This window comes from Bos indicus, chromosome 18, assembly GCF_029378745.1.
Source record: "Bos indicus isolate NIAB-ARS_2022 breed Sahiwal x Tharparkar chromosome 18, NIAB-ARS_B.indTharparkar_mat_pri_1.0, whole genome shotgun sequence".
In the NCBI taxonomy this organism is placed as follows: Eukaryota; Metazoa; Chordata; class Mammalia; order Artiodactyla; family Bovidae; genus Bos; species Bos indicus.
Genome location: NC_091777.1, coordinates 37,374,371 through 37,394,496, shown reverse-complemented (window position 1 = coordinate 37,394,496; position 20,126 = coordinate 37,374,371). Strand labels below are relative to the sequence as shown.

The window sequence follows — 20,126 nt, the reverse complement described above, 5'->3', positions numbered from 1 at the left end:
TGGACAATTCCAACCTTCACAGGATCACGGTAAAGATTAAATGAGATGCTGTCATAAACTCTTTGCAACTGGAAAAGTAGTCATTAAATGAAGGAGACTGAGAAGCCAACTCAAGCCTTATGTCATGCCCATCATTTTCACATGTAGCAATAACAGAACATGGCAAGCACATCTGACAAGAGAAGACCAAGGACTCAGGTTCAAATCTTGTCCTCCACTTACAGGTCTGTGACCTTCAGGAACTCATTTATTTACCAAACACTTACCAAGCGCCTACAACGTGCCAGGAACTAGATTAGTAGTTAAATAAGTCAAATAAGATATGGACTCTACCCCTGAGGAATTTGCAGTCTAGCAGGGAGAAAGAGATGAGTAGATAAGAAAAAGCAAAAAATTGTCAAAAAAAAAAAAAAAATCAAGTCATCTCTCTCAGGTCTGTTTGTTCATTCTGAGATGGAAATAACACCTTCCCAACCTAACTCACAGGGCTGCCACAAAAATCAATTTTTAAATGTTTGTCAAGTACTCCAAAAACTTGAACTCGTTATTCATTAGAAAAGTATTTTTTTTTCCTACTTGTAATCCAAAACGACTCTGACTCCTGTTAATGCCCAGTTTACACATTCACTCCAATAACACCACATCTGTGAAATTCATTCCACTTTTGCAAATGTTAGTAAACACGAAGAAAAGGAGGACGAACAGCTTTAGCACAGGTGTTTAATTTCAAAATCATGATCCAGGTCACAGTTCAGTCTTGCTACCTAGTTACAGCCCGTGGAGATAAGCAGTCACAAGGTAAAGCAAACTGAATAATTTAAACTGAAGAAAGAGGAAAAGTCATAAAGTAGTGTAGGTAGACACTGTCCAAGGTTACAGCATATCTATATTGGTGAGGTAATGCTGGGACTAGGTCTTGCTCAACACTGGAGGTTAAAAGCCACTTTAAGGCCATAGCAACGTGCCCACACTCTGTTTTTAAGTCTAGAAGTTGATCTGATCTGAGCAAACCGCTAAGAAAGATGATCTGAAGGACCAGGTTCCCAAGAAGTGGAAACCCTACCCAAGCAAGACTAAGTGAGTGTGACGAAAGCAAGACGGTCAAGATTCTATGATCCCTCCTAAAGTTTAAAACACTGAATGGGAACAAAATCAAAGTCTGGAGCACCAATCATTTCCAAAGAGGAAGAAAGGAAAAGACTCTCAGGTGAGGCTCACGCTGCATCTTCTTGCTAATTTCTCCTTTTTTCCCCACCACGTCACTCGCCCATTCTCAGGCGACCCATTGCAACTCAATCCCCCAAGTCGCCCCTTCCCCCTGCTCCGCTTCCTCAACAAAGGTCACTCCTCTTCATTCCTGGCACCTATGATGCTTTCCCTTTCCGGGACGACTTGCTGGCCGCCGCACCCAGGACGGCCTTCGCGCCCACCTCGGAGCAGCCCCCGCGCACGGCCAGCGGCGCGCCCACCCTGCTCGGGCGGGAGTCGGGACACCCCTCCTCGGAGGCCGGAACCGCCGCGCCAGGCCCCTCCCACAGGAAGCCGCCGCCCCCCGGCGCCGGGGCCGCGCCTCCCCCGGCCCACCCCGCGCCGCCTGCCGCCCCCGGACTTCCCTGCGCCCCCACCCGCCAGCTGCGTCCCCAGTGCCCGCGCTGGCTACCTGCAGCGGCCACAGAAGCGGCGCCCAACTCCTCTCCCACTTCCGCTTTCCACAGCCCTCACTCGGGCCAGGTCACGTGACCACGCGCGGTCAGCTGACCCGGAAGAGGCTGGCCGGGCCTCAGGTGTGGGCAACCTAGGCCGGGCCTGAGAACCTCTGGCCAGAAGGCTTTCTTGTCCTTTGTAAGTTTAAAAAGTGGGAGGATTTTCCACTTGCTAGATGGTCTCCCAGCAAACAAATTGAAGTCTCGCAGAGTGCCAGGCGCTTCGTTTACTCCTCCCATCAACGCTGAGGGCGGGTCTATCTTAGCTCCATTTTACAGGTGAGAGGAGGCGTTCAATCTATTAAGTCAACAGATATTTATTGAACTCCTTAGGGTTAACAGACAAGATAAAATACAGAACACCGAGTTAAATTGTAATTTTAAACAGCCATTAATACGGAGGTGTGCCCCAAAATATTGTCTGGTACAGTACATATTTATAGTTAAAAAAAAAAAAAACTCATATGTAATGGGCATCCTATGTTTTAATTTGCTATACCTGACAACCCTAAGCCTACTATGTGCCAGGCACGTTTCTAGACTGTAGAAACTCAAAAGTAGCTTTTGTGGAGCATCTGTTCTTGTGACATAAAACAAAGGTTAGAAAAGCTCCGAAACCTTTGCTGTGGTCCATAAGATGCCCCAGCACACCAAACTAACCCCATTTCGATAATATATGGATTAGATAGAACTTTATGAATTGGAAAATAAAACATTTTAAGTCCATATTCTTTACCAATGGTCAAGAACTTCAGCTTTGACAAGTTGAATGAAGGCTCAATTTTTCACTTTCAATCACCATTAACTAAAATGAGTATTAATCACCTAATTAGCCTTAAGCACTGTGCACTAATTAGTCTGTTATTCTTAGGTCTTCCAGTTGGAGGGATCAGATATGCATACAAATTAAACTGGTTGAGCATTTAGTCTCTACTTTTCCCATCCCAAATCCATCCAGGAGATGGCCTTTTAAGGAGCTACAGTCCTCTCTTAACACCTTAATTCTTACAGTAATCCCATCTATAAAACTACTAAAATCTCTCTAGTAACGTTCTCTAGATGGGAGTTGTACTAATTCTATTCTAGGGGAAGGCCTCTTTGATTTGGTGGCATTTGAGTAGGTGTTCACCCAAAGGAAAAAAGGGATTAGACAAGGCAGTCTCTCACTGTGGGTTAAAGGAGTAAAAGCTTAATATATATCCTGAATAATGGCAGCCCACTCCGGAACTTTTGCCTGGAAAAATCCCATGGACGGAGGAGCCTGGTAGGCTACAGTCCATGGGGTCACAAAGAGTCAGACACGACTGAAAGACTTCACTTTTCTTTCATAAAGTCCGTACATGGTCCCTTCCACCCCTCCCCTTTGTTTCTTTCATCTCATCTCCAACTGCAGTTTGACTCAGTACCCTGCTTCAGCCACTCTATCCTGAGGGTCTGTGGACTTGCTTTTCCCCTCTTCTGGAAAGCTGTTTTCCTGGGTAGTCAGTTGGCTCACCCCCTCATCTCTTTCATATGTTTGCTTAACTGTCCCTTGCAGTAAAGCCTTTCCTGGTTACACTATTTAAAATCGCAACTCATCTCTTCCTTCCCCTCCTCCCAGTCCCTTCCTGATTTGTTTTTTCTCTCCTTATTTCCTCAACTTAGCACTATCTGCCTTTCACATGAATGTGTATATGTATAATCTGTTACCCCCAACAAAAAAATTACGACGACAGGAGCCATAACCCAGCTTCCAAAGCAGTACCTGGCCAATAGGAGGCCTCTTTAAATAATCCGTTGAATGAATAGACTACATCAACTTTTATTGAGCACTGAACTGGCTGCTATAGGTCCTACAATATAGGAGATATTTTAAGACACATAAAAAATGTGAACTATGTCATCATGAAAGCACCCCCAAAAAATTAAAAAGAAGTTGAAATGTTCATTTAAGGAAAAAGTCCCCTGAAACAGTCCCTGACTTTCAACCTACTTAAAGAAGACAACCAAGTAACTGCAATGCAAAGCAGAAGTAATAACTGCTCACTGAGGGCTAGATTTGAAATGTCTTAAGTATGGTGGGAAATAAGGGTCCAAATCTGTCCTTGGAGAAAACTCTGATTTGGGTAATCAGGACCAGTTTGCAGAGGGAACAACACAGTGGCTTCTTGGAGACTAAGTAAGTGGGGGTTGGCAAGAACAATTCTCAGGCAGAAGAGAAAACAAGGTCAAAGGCAGAGACAAGAAAGTCCGGGACACTCCCAGGAAAGTCCAGAGGAATTCTAGATATACTTACTGAATTCAAGTCGTATTTCTTCTGCATCAAGTTTTTCTCCCCCCTACCCAACTGTTAAGTATAAAGTTTTATAGCCTGTAAATTTTCCTGGAAGTGAAGTCAAATATTCACTGGCACACAATCAAGACCTTTTCTCTTTCATAAAGGGTCTCACATGTTAAAGTTGTCATTATCTCCAAATGAGTTATACGTGGAGTCCTTCTACATATGTCTGCTGCTGCTGCTGCTGCTAAGTCGCTTCAGTCTTGTCTGACTCTGGGCAGCCCCAGAGATGGCAGCCCACCAGGCTCCCCCGTCCCTGGGATTCTCCAGGCAAGATCACTGGAGTGGGTGGCCATTTCCTTTTCCAGTGCGTGAAAGTGAAAAGTGAAAGTGGAGTCGCTCAGTCGTGTCCGACTCTTCGCAACCCCATGGACTGCAGCCTGTCAGACTCCGTCCATGAGATTTTCCAGGCAAGAGTACTGGGGTGGGTTGCCATTGCCTTCTCCGCTACATATGTTTGAAAGTGTTCATTTATTAAGGTAAACTGTTTCCAGTGACAATTTTCATAATAATGTTTGAGATTTCTTCACTTTCTTCATTTTTTAAAAAAACAAGGAGCTTCAAACTACGTGTTTCAGGGTTCACTTCACTTCTGGGTCCTCTGAGGTTTTCTGGGGGTTTTTTTTTTTTGTATTTTGGCAGCATGTGGGATGGCTTCTCAACAAGGGATGGAACTGGGGTCTCCCAGTGAAAGCTCCAAATCCTAACCACTAGGCCACCAAGGAATTTCTTCCCTTCACTTCTGAGAGAACCTGTCCCCAGACACCTTCAGCTACCAAAGACATTACCCTCAACTCCCTGAACACTCCCTTTGGATTTTCAGACCTCATGAGTCTTTGCCCTCATCATCCTTCAAGATGTGGCTCCGAAGCTTAGGCCTCTAAACTCAAACTTGCCCCTCGACACTACACAAGATATCACTTTGCTCGTAGCTATTACATCACCCAAATCGTGGTGGTGTAAATTAGCTCTCAGTATGTATTTTTTTCCACAGTCCCAAGGCTTCAGGGGACTTGGAGACTAACATTACAGGGAAAGAGAAAAGGGATTAAAGTATTACCAAAAAATGACAAAAGCTACAAAGTGTCAAGAAGCCTATATTGACAAGTATTTTTAATGTTTACTAGAAAAAGAATGGCTCAAAGCCTGATCTTTCTTTTCCTGACCATTCTCCTAAATCAGTGGTTCTCAAGTGTGACCCCAGGTCAGCAGCATCAGTGTCACCTGAAACTTACTAGAAAGGCAGCTTGTCCATCTCTGCCCAGACGTACTGAATCAGAAACTGAGGACGAAGCCCAGCTATTTCTAGTTCTGCAATCTCTCCAGGTGATTCTGATTTACACTCAAGTTGGAGAACATTGATCTAGGTCATTCTCCTTCACCATAGTGTCCACAGAGTTATTGCTGATTTCAATAAACCTCTTTTATTGTGGGGTCTAGTTTCTATATAATCCCTGCCTTTCCAGGCAGCAGGAGCAGTCAATTAAGGAATAAATTAGAGACAGGAATATTAGTGAACTATATTTTCACTATAGTGAACTATAGTGAACTATATTTTGAGTGAACTATATTTTCTAGGCATGAAATAAAAACTTAATGGGAATGAATGGAGAAGGGACCCAGGTACCTCAAACCATTTCAGAAGTGACATCAATAAACTTGAGCAAGAGGAGTACAGGTTGAAATAAAGATGACTCAGAAGAGATTCTTACCTTGAATGCCTTTTTTGGTGATGCCATTAGTAAAAATAGGAACTCAACCAGTGAAGAAATTTTAAGCAGGGGCAGGAGAGACAATTACCTAGTTTTAACCCTCCTCCTGAGTAATAATGCCAAAAATGTTCAGAAGGATGTGGCCAAAAGACTAGGTTATGGAATAAACAAGGATTGGACCTATAGATTCCAGAGGTATTCATATAATGTGATCATTATGACCAGCTTTGAGGATAGATAGTACTGGTGAAGGAGAAAACAGAGAGACATGGAGGCCAAGACAGTTCTGTGGATGGTGCCCTGTGCGCAAGGCAGAAGAGAATGCACTAAAGGAGGCTGAAAAATCACCAGAGATGCAGGGGGACCATAGTGATGCATCATGAGAGTGAAGAGAGGAGAGACAGTCCAGAAAGAGGAGATGGTCAGCCATGTAAAATTCTGCAGAGGAACTGAGAATGTCAGAAATAAGAACAACAACACAAATTGATATGATAGGGAATTCCCTGGTAGTTCAGTGGTTAAGACCCCCCAGAGGTGTGAATGACTTTTTGGAGGTACAAGGGCTAAATTATAATCAAGGGGTGAAAACTGGAGTGAAGACTAGAAAGACAGTATAGAATTAACTCAACACCACTGAAGATAGATGACTGAAAAGACATTATTCAGTCAAGTTCACCAGCATGAATTTCTAACAGACCAGATTTCATAATTACAGAATTTCAGCAAGGAATTATGAGCCCTGTTTTATGTAAGTGGAGCAAGAATATTAAGGTAAAAAATTGAGAGATAGAGATCCCTGCCCCAAATTGCTCAAAATGAAGTAGGGGTAAGAAAGCAGGGGTTGGCCTGGCATAAAGGTAAGAAAGTGGCTCTGAGTTGGTTTGTTTCAGTGTTAATGCACCATTTAGTCAATGTTAGCCTGGCCTCGTTTTCTTGAGCAACCACCCCTTGCCTATAAAATAGTATTTCATAGAGTTGTTTAGTCACGAAGTCATGTCCAACCCGTTTGCGACCTCATGGACTGTAACCTGCCAATCCCCTTCTGTCCATGGAATTTCCCAGGCAAGAATATTGGAGAGGGTTGCCACTTCCTTCTCCACGGGCTCTTCCCCACCCAGGGGTTCAACTGGAGTCTCCTACCTTGGCAGGTAGTGTTCTTTAGTACTGAGCCACCAGGGAAGCCCAGTCTTTAGGTCATCTGAACCGACTGACTCAACAATAAAACCAAATACAGAATATTTGAATTCAAGTGTACAGAAGCTGGGGCATCTCCAGGCAAGAATATGACCCCATGGGGTGTCTCCAGGCAAGAACACTGGAGTGGGTTGCTATGCCTTTCTACAGTGAATCTTCCAGACTCAGGGACCCGAACTTGGGTCTCCTGCATTACAAGTAGATACTTTAACGCTGAACCACCAGGGACGCCCTAAGGGCCAATTAAAGTCTCTAAGGACTGCAAGGAGATCCAACCAGTCTATTCTGAAGGAGATCAGCCCTGGGATTTCTTTGGAAGGAATAATGCTAAAGCTGAAACTCCAGTATTTTGGCCACCTCATACGAAGTGTTGACTCATTGGAAAAGACCCTGATGCTGGGAGGGATTGGGGACAGGAGGAGAAGGGGACGACAGAGGATGAGATGGCTGGATGGCACCACTGACTCGATGGACGTGAGTCTGGGTGAACTCTGGGAGTTGGTGATGGACAGGGAGGCCTGGCGTGCTGCCATTCATGAGGTCGCAAAGAGTCGGAGACGACTGAGCGACTGAACTGAACTGAAGGATCAATAGTGTTAGTCACTCAGTCGTGCCCGACTCTTTGCACCCCATGGGCTGCAGCCCACCAGGCTCCTCTGTCCGTGAGATTTTCCAGACAAGGACACTGGAATGTGTTGCTATTTCCTTCTCCAGGGGATCTTGCCAACCCAGGGATCGAACCCAGGTCATCTGCACTGCAGGCAGATTCTTTAACGAGTGGGCTACAAGGGAAGCCCCTGAGGGCCAATTATGAAAGTGAAGTCGCTCAGTCGGGTCCGACTCTTTGCGACCCCATGGACTGTAGCCTATCAGGCTCCTCCATCCATGGGATTTTCCAGGCAAGAGTGCTGGAGTGGATTGCCCTTTCCTTCTCCAGGGGATCTTCCTGACCCAGGAATCGAACCCGGGTCTCCCGCATTGCGGGCAGACGCTTTACTGTCTGAGCCACCAGGGAAGCCCTGAGGGCCAATAGTTGATGCCGAACAGCGTTTTCTCAGGCGACCACCCCCCGCCAGATCCCTCCCAAGATTTGACCGCGCCCACACCTCCCAGGCAATCGGGCGGCCGTACTGCGCAGGCGCGCCGGTTGCTCAGAGCCGGAAAATGCCGGCGCGCCCGCCAGGAGTCGCCGCTTAGCTGCAGCTTCTTTTCTCGGTTCCCAGGGGCCCGGATTGGTACCGAGCGACTGGCGGAAGCTCCGCGCGCATGCGCGGTGTGGCCTCGTTGGGCCAACATGGCGCCGGTGGAGCACGTTGTAGCGGATGCCGGGGCGTTTCTGCTGGATGCGGCTTTGCAGGTACAGGGTGCTTCTGTGGAGAGGAGCGGGGTCTGGGCTGGTGGCCCCTGACGGAGTTTGGGAAATCCGGCAGCACGTTGCGTGGTGCGGAATGGTGTGAGCTGGGCTGGTCTCCCCGCAGGACATCGGGAAGAACATCTACACCATCCGGAATGTGATCAGCGAGATTCGGGACAAGGCCACGCGCAGGCGGCTCGCCGTCCTGCCCTACGAGCTGCGTTTCAAGGAGCCCTTCCCTGAATACGTGCGACTGGGTGAGTACCTCTGCCCGATGTTGATAGTGAAGCTGGGTCCCAGGTTGCTGACTGAACCTGCTCTGGTGCTAGTTGGAGCCTGGTTACTTTATCAGAGTTGGTTTAGAAACCCCACGGTCAAGATCCTGGTGGGAGAGAGGCTTCCTGAGTCATGAGTTAGCCAGGCCTTGCTGCTTACTAGCTATGTTCCCTTGCGTGTATCACTCAGACTCTCTAGGCGTCAGTTTCCTCATCTGTAAAATGGGATTAACAAAAGTACCTATCCTCGAGGTTGCTGGGAGCATTAAAGGAAGAATAATGTCACTCAGCACAGTGTCCAGCGTTTTGTAAATATTAAATTTGTTTGGATTAAAAATAGAAGTCCTGCCCTGGAAAGGACCTAGGTGGTTGAAAGTGTTTTTAGGGGTTTTAGGGTTTAAAGGCTGATACTGGAGATGATGCTACCTACACTACTTGTGACTCCTTTAGCTTTCTCTAACATACTAGTTTTGTGATCTTTGACAAGTTACTTAATCTTTCTGAGAAAATACTAATAGTATTTAGTTCACAAGATTTGGCTAAAGCAGTCCCACTCCTAGGGATATACTGAGACAAAGCTGTAGTAACTCAGAAAGATACATGCACCCCTATATTCATAGCAGCACTATTTGCATTTGCCAAGACATGAAAACCACCCAAATGTCTATTGACAGATGAATGGATAAAGAAGATATGGTACAGATATACAATGAAATACTACTCAGCCATAAAAAAGAACAAAATAATGTCATTTGCAGCAACATGCATACAACTAGAGATTATCATACTAAGAAAGACACATATCATATGACATTACTTATATGTGAAATATAAAATGTGACACAAATGACCTATCAGAAACAGAATCACAAGCATAGAGAACAGACTTCTGGTTGTCAAGAGGGAGGGAGTTGAGGGAGGGAGGTTGGGTTATTAGCAGATGTAAGCTTTTATATATAGACTGGATAAACAACAAAATTCTACTGTATAGCACAGAGAACTGTATTCAGTATCCTATAATAGACCATAATGGAAAAGAACATTTTTAAAAGGAATATATATGTATAAATGTATAGCTGAATCACTTTTTTGTACAGTAGCAATTAACACAACATTGTGAATCAGCTGTATTTCAACTTAAAAAAAATTTTTTTTTCAACTTAAAAATTTTTGTAAAGATTTGACTGAAGGACAAAATGAAAAGCTTTTAACATAGCACTTGATACATAGTACCCAATAAATTTTAGCTGCTGTTAATTAATAGCTGCATTTTTAGTGAGCTGTATACTTATTGTTCCTGGTGCTAAAGTAGCAAACTAAGATCATGGCATCTGGTCCCATCACTTCATGACAAATAGATGGGGAAACAGTGGCTGACTTTATTTTTGGGGGCTCCAAAATCACTGCAGATGGTGACTGCAGCCATGAAATTAAAAGACGCTTACTCCTTGAAAGGAAAGTTATGACCAACCTAGATAGCATATTCAAAAGCAGAGACATTACTTTGTCAGCAAAGGTCTGTCTTGTCAAGGCTATGGTTTTTCCAGTGGTCATGTATGATTGTGAGGGTTGGACTATAAAGAAAGCTGAGTGCCGAAGAATTGATGCTTTTGAACTGTGGTGTTGGAGAAGACTCTTGGGAGTCCCTTGGACTGCAAGGAGATCCAACCAGTCCATCCTAAAGGAGATCAGTCCTGGGTGTTCATTTGGAAGGACTGATATTGAAGCTGAAACTCCAATACTTTGGTCACATGCTGCGAAGAGTGGACTCATTTGAAAAGACCTTGACGCAGGGAAAGATTGAGGGCAGGAGGAGAAGGGGTGACAGAGGATGAGATGGTTGGATGGCATCACGGACTCAATGGACATGTGTTTGAGTGGACTCAGGGAGTTGGTGATGGATAGGGAGGTCTGGCGCGCTGCGGTTCATGGGATCGCAAAGACTGAGCAACTGAACTGAATGTAGCAGAAGACATCTTTCTGTTAATGTGTCAAAATATTATTGTATATGCTTATTATTGATGTCTCAGGAGAATAACAACACAAGAGCTGGAGATCACTTTGTGTTAAATAGGGATGTGGGTTTTCTTGTTGGGGTGGGTTTACATACAAAAACTGTTCAATATTTGTTACCCAGTATTTTTGTCTCATCATAGACAATAATTACTGGTTGAATCACCTTTCCATCCCACTTGTACTGTGATCATCCATTCTATTAAAAAGAACTGTTAGAATCACAGAACTTTATTGCTGAGGGAGAAGAGACTTTCTATTCTAATATAATACCAGAGCCTAGAAGAGGAACTCTTATCATTTGCAAATATTATGCTAACTTTCAATGATTTTCTATTAACTTTTTTCTGTCCCTTCATCTGCACTCAATAAGGACATTACAGTAAACATAACTGGCATAAATCTTGAGAGATACAAATGTCTTGGTTCTGAGTAGAAGAAGATCAGGAGATGAATGAGTGAGGTGTGTTTGGGGATACTGATCCAAAGTTCTTTTCATACTTTCATTACAGTTATCCAGAGTCATATGGCTCTTTGCTTTTAACTGAAGTTTGGAATCTCTTGTTTACAGTGACTGAGTTTTCAAAGAAAACTGGAGACTATCCTAGCCTTTCTGCTACAGATATCCAAGTACTGGCACTTACTTACCAGCTGGAAGCAGAATTTGTTGGGGTGTCTCACCTAAAACAAGAACCAGAAAAGGTAAATAAGAAGGATTGTGATTTCATCCATTTTTACTTTTTTATTATGAGAACTATCAGATGTATAGAAGTAGAGGGAGTAGTGTAATGGACCCAGTGTCCCCATCATTCCGCCTCCATAGTTATCAACTTATGACCAATCTGTTTTCATCTCCACCCACTCTAGCCATGAGCATTTTGAATTCAGACATCTTATTTCACTGATATTTCTTGGTGTGTCTTGAAAGAGATAAGGTATGTCTTTTTAAAATGTAACCACAAAACCAATATTACACCTACACAAAATTAATAGCAATTCCCTGGTATCATCAAATATCCAAATGTGTGTTTGTTCACATTTCTTAATTATTTTATAAATTTTTTAATAGTTTATTTGTTTGAATCAGGATCCAGATAAGGTTCATTACATTGTAGTTAGCAAATGTGTCTCAGTCTTGACCTGTAAGTTCTTGGTGAGAATGGTTAAATTTTAAAATGCTGAAAGAGGAACTTTCCTGGTGGTCCAGTGGCTAAGATGCCAAGTTCCCAATGCAGGGGTCCCGGGTTCAATCCCTGGTTAGGGAACTAAATCCCACATGCTGCACCTAAGCAGCTTTGTATACTGTAACTAAAAGATCTTGCATGCCACAGCTGAGACCTAGCACAGCCAAATAAAATTTTTTTTTTTAATGCGAAAAAAAAATAAATAAAAATGCGGAAAGAGAGTAAAAATCAATTATATTATCACTACTTTTGAAAAAATAGAATTCTTTTCCAGAAACAAGCAAGAAGGAATACCAAAAATGCTACCATTTTTTTCAACTCTTTCTAACCTTCAAAATTCTGGGTTCCTGTTGTGCTTTTACAGATTTGTCCAGCTCGTTTAAGTTGAAGAGATTAATGGTTTTGTGCCTGGGCCGCACTGACTGTTTCCAGGCCAGAGGATTTTGGAAGATAGATAGTTTATACTGTAATAAGTAATTTCAACTAGTGGTTACAAAGAATGACTTGATCTCCACTGTCTAAAGTCATCAAAACTAGTAGACTTGTGAGCACTCCACTGTAGTGGGCCGATGTTCCTATTCCAGTTGGAACTGCCTTCACTTGTTCTCAGCCAGCTTTAGAGTCCTCCAATCCAAAAAGTCTAAAAGCGATGCCGAAAGTACAGACTTCCGTGTGTCACCAGAATGTTTTGGGGGGATGGGAGTCAAGGGAATAGTTTTACATAAAGGCTGACTTTGTGGCTGAGCCGGGTTTCTGTTTTGGCATCTGTCAACTTGAGATTCCTAAAAACCACCCTTTCCTGCAGTCTTTTGGGCAGGAGTTAACCTGTTTTGTATCAGAAGCTTTAAAACTCCTCTCTCTTGACCCAGCAATTCCACTTTTGGGCATTTATCCTAAGGATGTAACCAAAGATACTTCCAAGTTTTATACATAATGATGTGCATTAGAGCTTTATGTCCAGGGCCAAAAAAGGAATGTCCTAAAATGGTTATTTGGTGGTAGTGGACTCCCTGAATAATTCTTCACATATATTTTTATGTTTCTCACTCTTTAAAAAAATTGAATAAATCTTTTTTATTTCAATAACCAGGGGGAAGTATTTTGTTTTCTGTTTGTTTTTTTTTTTAATTACTCTTCCATGTTGAATTTTCAGCCTGTATTTCTTTGCTTAGTGCTGTCTCTTGTTCCTTTTTCTTTTTAAAGGTTAAAGTGAGTTCATCGATTCAGCACCCGGAAACGCCTCTGCACGTTTCTGGTTTCCATCTGCCCTCAAAGGTAATTTCTGAGACAGGCCGGGCTCTTCATGCTTTTTTCTGCTCCATGTCAGATCTCCACAAATTCCAGGGAACCAAATTTATCCCGAGAGATGCTGCAATATGTACAGTCCTGCCTGATCTGACTTGTACATTGTATATCATGTCATCTTTAACTCTCTCTCTCAGTTTTCAGGTTTTAAAATTACTGTTCTTTTAATCTCAGCCTAAACCCCCACGAGAAACAGTAGAACACAGACACCCAGCCAGTGAGCCTGAGGACCTAGAGTTCAGTTCCTTCATGTTCTGGAGAAATCCTTTGCCTAACATTGATTGTGAACTGCAGGAGCTGCTGGTAAGGCCCTGCCTTATGATCTGATGACCACAGACTAGCATCTTCCAGCTGCACCCATGGGCAGGGAGTTTGAATTCTATTAATGTTTCAGATGGATGGAGGTGAGGATGTTCCAAATGAGGAGGAGGATGAAGAGAATGGACTTGATGAAAGACAGGACCAAGACAGTGATGATGACGGGGGTGGGTGGATAACCCCCAGCAACATCAAGCAGATCCAGCAGGAGATGAAGCAGTGTGCTGTCCCCAAGGACGTGCGGGTCGGCTGTGTGACTACAGACTTTGCCATGCAGGTGGGTGGAGTGGGTATCTGTCTGCCTGGGCTCAGTGTCATACCTGTACGGACAGTGGTCCCTCGGAGGTTGGGGATGGGATGTGCAGAACTGTTACATAATGCTTCTTTTCCTGGTTCTAGAACTTTGCCTATGCTCTTTGGTGATTTGCCATTTCGCTTGGAGGTTGGGGATTCATAATATATTGACAAAATGTATATAGTACGTTACATTTCTAACGTCTGACGTTCACAATCGGTTGGTGCTTTTCTTTCAGTGTGTGTAATGTTCTGTGCTGTGTTCAGTATTTCGAGACTATAGAGGTTTCCAACCCAGAAATGAATAATTTTGCTCTGACACAATGAATGTCTCTGTTAAAGAGATTGCTTTAAAAAAAAAAAGAGATCACTCATGGGAGGTCTTGGCTAATTAACGCTCACAGTCAGTCGCACTTGGTATCAGAAGAATCTGGGTCCTTGTCCTGGTTTACCCGTCTTGAGAGGCATCCTATGCTTGCTTTTCTTGAGCAGAAGCCCTTCATAAGCCAGACCAGGGTTTGTGAAGTTCTCTTAACTGTGATTATGCAGGTGTTAAAGATAATGTCGGTTTTGCTCTGAGTTTGGTTCCCCGTTAACGTGTTGGTTGCAGAATGTCCTGCTGCAGATGGGGCTGCACGTGCTGGCCGTGAACGGCATGCTCATCCGCGAGGCCCGGAGCTACATCCTGCGCTGCCATGGCTGCTTCAAGTACGTAGCCAGTAGTGTGGGCGCCGGTGCCCCTGTCGAGCACCCGTCTCTACCTAAACCTGTGGGCTTCTTGAAAGGGAGCCTTGCCTTCTCTGCAGGTGTTCCTTCCACCTCAGATTAGCCCCAGTGACGGGATGGTTTCTTGCACAGAATAATTATTTCCTAACCCCTGTTGAGAGGGTTCTGTTCACTTGCATAGACATCAGGTCAGGGGCCTGGCCTCTCTGGCAGTTGCATGCAGCTCTTGTCTCCTGCCCCTGGGAACTGAGGGAGAATTCCTTAAGGACAGACACTAGGGCCCCTGCTTGGTCCTTGAGAGCAGCAGCTTCTCTTGTTCAGAGTCCACCATTGGGGCTTGAGAAGGGAGGAGAGAGGCCTGGGGGTCAGCCTCAGCGCCCACACCCATCAACCATAGCAGCTTCGATAGTGCTTCCTGTATGATTCGTTAATACATTTTCAGCATCTCCAGAGCCACCTCCTGGCATCATGCCCAGTGACATGACATTTGGGGCCAAGGTATTCAGTAATAGTTGTAATAATGTAATAGCATGCCCCTGGAGAAGGGGGGGTGGTGGTAAGAGCGCTGACTCTGGAGCCATATTCCTTGGGCGTATGCATGCTACTTACTGGCTCTGTGACCTTGAGCAGCTAGCTATCTTGCCTAGCTGCCATTTCCCCACCTGTGAAATGCAGATATACCCACCTCATGGGGTTGTTTCCAGGGTACACTTGTAGCATAATGCCTGACAGAATTCGGTGAAGCGTTCACGGCCACTGTAAAAACATCCTGCTCAGTTTTCTTACTACCTGCGTCATTTTCCCCTGGAACCGTGGGGCAGCAGTGTGCATGTATCAGCCGCGAGATACAGCCGGGCAGCCCTGGTCCAGGATGGCAGTGCAGTTCAGCCTGTCCCCTTCCACTTCTCGGGCCGCCTCCTCCTCCTCCGAGGCCCGAGACTCGCCGTGCACCCCGGGGACTGGGTTTGCTGCCTGAGGCTCCAGTGTAGTGAGGCTCCTTTGTGTCTATAGGACAACGTCTGACATGAGCCGAGTGTTCTGTGCACACTGTGGAAACAAGACGCTGAAGAAGGTGTCTGTGACCGTCAGCGATGACGGGACCCTGCACATGCACTTCTCCCGCAACCCGAAGGTGCTAAATCCTCGCGGCCTGAGGGTGAGTGGAACGGCTTCCCCTCCCCTGATGGCAGGGCCCAGGGTTGGGGAAGCTAGACCTCTTAGCATCAGGAGCAAATGATCAGAGAGAAGAACAAAGCCTCATGATTTCTACAAGATAGTTCGTGAAAGCCTGTGATCCAGATGGGGAAGGCTCACAATTCAGCCTCCCCATGAGCTTTTTGAGGAGTTTGCAGTCTAAGAAGAAATCACCAGTAATTCCACACAATAAATTACATGTGGGGTCACAGAGAGGTTGTTTGTAGGGTGGTGGAGGTTGGATGTGTGCGGGAGTTTGAGGATGGGCAGAATTTCCAGAAGCTCCAAGAACCACAAGGGAAGGGGTGTGAAGTGCTCTGCACAAGAGTTCTGCCTGGACACACAGCCGAATGGATTTGTCTTGAGGAATCAGGAGAGAAGCATTGAGAGGCCAGCAGGTATTCCTAGGCAGATGCCACTAATGTGAGAAGGGTTGTTCATTTTTAAATTTTCTATTCTGAAATAATTTTAGATTTATAGAAAAGTTGCCAAAAAATAGTACAAATTCCCATTTAATTTCCCAATTTAATCGTTTACTACATTTGCTCTGTCATTTATATATATTTTTTCTTTTCCCCTAAAAGCCATCTGAGAGTAAACGCTACCTGCTGCCCTTTGGCCTCTAGATACTTTGCTGTGTGTTTCCTGAATGGGGAACTTTGGCTTTCACGCCCACTGTACAGTTAATAAAACCAAGACGTTAACGTTACTTCAGCACTACTATCTGGCTTCCCAGATGGTGCAAGTGGTCAAGAATCTGCCTGCCAGTGCAGGAGATGTTAAGAGATACAGGCTCGATCCCTGGGTTGGGAAGATCCCCTGGAGTGGGAAGCGGCAACCCACTCCAGTATTCTTGCCTGGAGAATCCCATGGACAGAGGAGCCTGGTGGGCTACAGTCCGTGGGGTCACAAAGAGTCAGGTGCAACTCAGTGACCTAGCCTGCAGTTCTCCTGTCTATGGGTCGTATTCAAAGTTTGACACGGATTTCCTTTGTGGCAAAAGAAGAAAGGGTTAGGCTCACACGTTGTGTTTGTCATCTGTCTTTAAAACTGAAGTAGTTTGTCAAGTCTGTTGTCTTTCACACCTTGACACTTTTCAATGGTTTTAAAGAGTCCAGAGCAGTTCCCTAACATCGCTGATTGGGTTTGCCTGGTGTTCCCTCCTGCTTAGGTTCAGGCTGTGCAGTGTTGGCAGGAGCACCCGGAAGTGATGCTGGGTCTTCCCAGTGCATCCTGTCAGGGGGGAAATGATAACTAGTTGTCCAGTTTACTGCTAGTAATAACTTTGATCACTTAGTTAAGGCAGTTTCTTATGTAATGCCAATATAATTAACCAAAACCAAGATGATCAAATTTCCCATAAGGTTATTATTTGTAATTAACAAGTAGAGAAACATAGTCGGAAGTCTGCAGTCTTTCTGTCTTTATCTGAGAGTATGTAGTCAGCATACGGCTTTGGGTTTTGCATCTGTGAGGTGAGGTGAGGCTCAAGTGGGAAGATCAAGTCAGGGGCTTAGTGCACAGCAGGCAGTGGTGATAGACTCCACTGGGGTTGTCAGCCCACATGCAGAGTTGTCAGCTGAGCTTTCAGGATCTGGTGTGCATGAATACGAATCCCGGTCCTTCTAATGGCCTTTCCCCTTCTTGTTTGCAGTACTCTCTCCCCACTCCCAAAGGGGGCAAGTATGCCATCAACCCCCACCTGACCGAGGATCAGCGCTTCCCTCAGCTGCGACTTTCCCGAAAGGCCAGGCAGAAAACCGACGTGTTTGCCCCTGACTACGTAGCTGGGGTGTCTCCCTTTGCAGAGAATGACATCTCCAGCCGCTCAGCCACCCTGCAGGTCCGAGACAGCACCCTGGGAGCCGGGAGGAGACGGTTAAATCCCAATGCTTCCAGAAAGAAGTTTGTGAAGAAAAGGTGAAGCATAAGCTCGACGGGCAAGCTGGACGGCTGCCAGGAGACCCGGTCTCAGGTTCCCCAGTGTGCCAGCCCCACAACCCCCTGGACACAGAGAAAGGGCCTGACTTCCTCAGCGCTGCCTTGGGACTTGCTGTGGTGCCTCGGGTTGGGTTTGTGGTGGAGCCTGGCCAACCCCTGACCTGTGCGCATCCAGAGAACCAGGATTCCTGCCTTGTTGAGGGAGTTTGACGAAAACAGAGCAGATGGTGCCTGGAGCAGATCTTCAACCTTTAAAGACAGGAACTTCTAAGTGGTAATATTTTTCTAATAAATGTGATTATAAGCTTCTGTGCATTTTTTTCTTAAATTTTATTTTTAAACTTTACAATATTGTATTAGTTTTGCCAAATATCGAAATGAATCCGCCACAGGTATACCTGTGTTCCCCATCCTGAACCCTCCTCCCTCCTCCCTCCCCATACCCTCCCTCTGGGTCGTCCCAGTGCACCAGCCCCAAGCATCCAGTATCGTGCATCGAACCTGGACTGGCGACTCGTTTCATACATGATATTATACATGTTTCAATGCCGTTCTCCCAAATCTCCCCACCTTCTCCCTCTCCCACAGAGTCCATAAGACTGATCTATACATCAGTGTCTCTTTTGCTGTCTCGTACACAGGGTTATTGTTACCATCTTTCTAAATTCCATATATATGCGTTAGTATACTGTATTGGTGTTTTTCTTTCTGGCTTACTTCACTCTGTATAATAGGTTCCAGTTTCATCCATCTCATTAGAACTGATTCAAATGTATTCTTTTTAATGGCTGAGTAATACTCCATTGTGTATATGTACCACAGCTTTCTTATCCATTCATCTGCTGATGGGCATCTAGGTTGCTTCCATGTCCTGGCTATTATAAACAGTGCTGCAATGAACATTGGGGTACACGTGTCTCTCTCTTTCCCTTCTTGTTTCCTCAGTGTGTATGCCCAGCAGTGAGAGAAATGCTTAAGGTGTGCACTCAAGGATCAAGCATTTAGGTTTTCTTTTTGCCAGAAAGTATACTAGGTACTAATTTTATTATTTAAAAAAAAAATTGTAGCTCTTAATTTTAACTCATTTTGAAAACATTTCAGTCATCCAGGAAAATACCTAGACTCTCCCATTGTTAACATTTTTTATTTGCTTTTCCCTTTCTTCACACACAAAGTGTCTCCTAGGACAGTGATGTTCTTTTACATAACCACAGCACAGTGATCAAATTCAGGAAATTTAACATGATACATTACTGTTACCTAATACATAACACTTCAGATTTTACCAACTCGCCCCGGTACTGTCCTTCATAACATTTTCCCCCAGATCTGAACAATCTCTCCGCCTTTGTCATTTGTGAAGTTGACCTTTTTAATAGTATTAGCCAGGTTTTCAACATGCCCCTCTATTTGGGCTGGACAGGATGTTTCCTTGTAATTAGATGGAGGTGACCCACATGGGACAAGAAAGCTACATACGTTGTCATTGGTTCTCAGTGCCTCACCCTAAATGATGCTTAACAGATTACTTGGTAAATAAACCTGCTGAGTAGATTTCTTAAGTTCTTTACATTAACAGCGTATTCACAGAGTGCTAGCTTCAAAAGTTCCTTACATCAAGTTTTTCCCTGTATGGTTGTCTATTTGCTGCTGCTAAGTCGCTTCAGTCGTGTCCAACTCTGCGCAACCCTATAGACGGCAGCCCACCAGGCTCCCCATCCCTGGGATTCTCCAGGCAAGAGTACTGGAGTGGGGTGCCATTGCCTTCTCCAGTGCATGAAAGTGAAGTCGCTCAGTCGTGCCCGACTCTTAGCAACCCCATGGACTACAGCCCACCAGGCTCCTCCATCCATGGGATTTTCCAGGCAAGAGTACTGGAGTGGGGTGCCATTGCCTTCTATTTAGTATAAAGCTAATTGGGGGGAACTAAATTCAGTTTAAGGTATTTCCTGTCCTATGTATTTTTTAAATGTGAAAACTCAGTTCCGAAAGTAAAAACTATGTAAACTATGTGAAACAGAGGTGTGTGTACAACTAGATGGCCTTCCCCTCTCATCCCCGTTTCCTCTTTTTCCCTGGCTAATCCATTTCATTTGTTTCTGACTTATCCTTGTGTTTTCTTTTGCAAAAAAGTGTGGGTGTGTGTTACATTTTGGAAGACAAGGCAGTATCTCGTCCACTGCTCATAGGCACACAGAACAGTACCTGGAACATGGTGGGTGCCCGGTAAATACTTGTTGCATATATTTGGCGTTTAATACTAGCCTTGTAAAAACTGAGATATATATATAACCAAACACCACCTGCTGGCCATGCATCACGACTTTCTCCTGACTGATTTAAGAGTTTCAGTTTCAGTTGTTGAAGACAGAGCCAGAATACTAGCTTGGTTGTGGAGGTTGCCTTTAAACCCTTTAGGGTTGTCTTTATATAGTTTCACTCCTGGCCAACAGGAAGTAAAAGGGTTCATATTTACCCTCTCACCTGAAACAATAAAGAGCTAAAACACGGAAAACCATAGTATTCAGCTTCTGGAGGTCAAGCAGGTGATCCCTAAGAGAGGAGGAGACAGGTGAGCTCCACAATTGCACTGGTT

The 20,126-nt window shown here is 44.7% G+C and overlaps 2 protein-coding genes across 5 annotated transcripts in view; one reads left to right on the top strand and one right to left on the bottom strand.

Annotated features, from left to right (window-relative positions):
* WWP2 (WW domain containing E3 ubiquitin protein ligase 2) overlaps nucleotides 1–4,248 on the bottom strand; it is a 146,472-nt gene extending 142,224 nt beyond the window's left edge. Inside the window, exon 1 of one of the 4 annotated variants that reach the window (XM_070770836.1) lies at nucleotides 3,979–4,248. In XM_070770836.1, the coding sequence (XP_070626937.1) occupies nucleotides 3,979–4,005 (27 nt within the window). In that variant the 5' untranslated portion in view covers nucleotides 4,006–4,248. Of the gene's footprint in view, nucleotides 1–1,430; nucleotides 1,451–1,660; nucleotides 1,814–3,978 lie in introns of those variants that run through there. The other 3 variants (XM_070770832.1, XM_070770833.1, XM_070770835.1) reach the window with 3 other exon arrangements.
* On the top strand, nucleotides 990–17,839 carry NOB1 (NIN1 (RPN12) binding protein 1 homolog). Its single transcript, XM_019979306.2, has 10 exons — nucleotides 990–1,207; nucleotides 8,150–8,283; nucleotides 8,405–8,537; nucleotides 11,140–11,270; nucleotides 12,956–13,027; nucleotides 13,232–13,360; nucleotides 13,452–13,652; nucleotides 14,280–14,377; nucleotides 15,407–15,551; nucleotides 17,244–17,839. The coding sequence occupies exons 1-10, from the start codon at nucleotides 1,141–1,143 to the stop codon at nucleotides 17,511–17,513; spliced, it is 1,380 nt and encodes a 459-aa protein (XP_019834865.2). The 5' UTR covers nucleotides 990–1,140; the 3' UTR covers nucleotides 17,514–17,839.
* The last annotated feature ends 2,287 nt before the right edge of the window (nucleotides 17,840–20,126 follow it).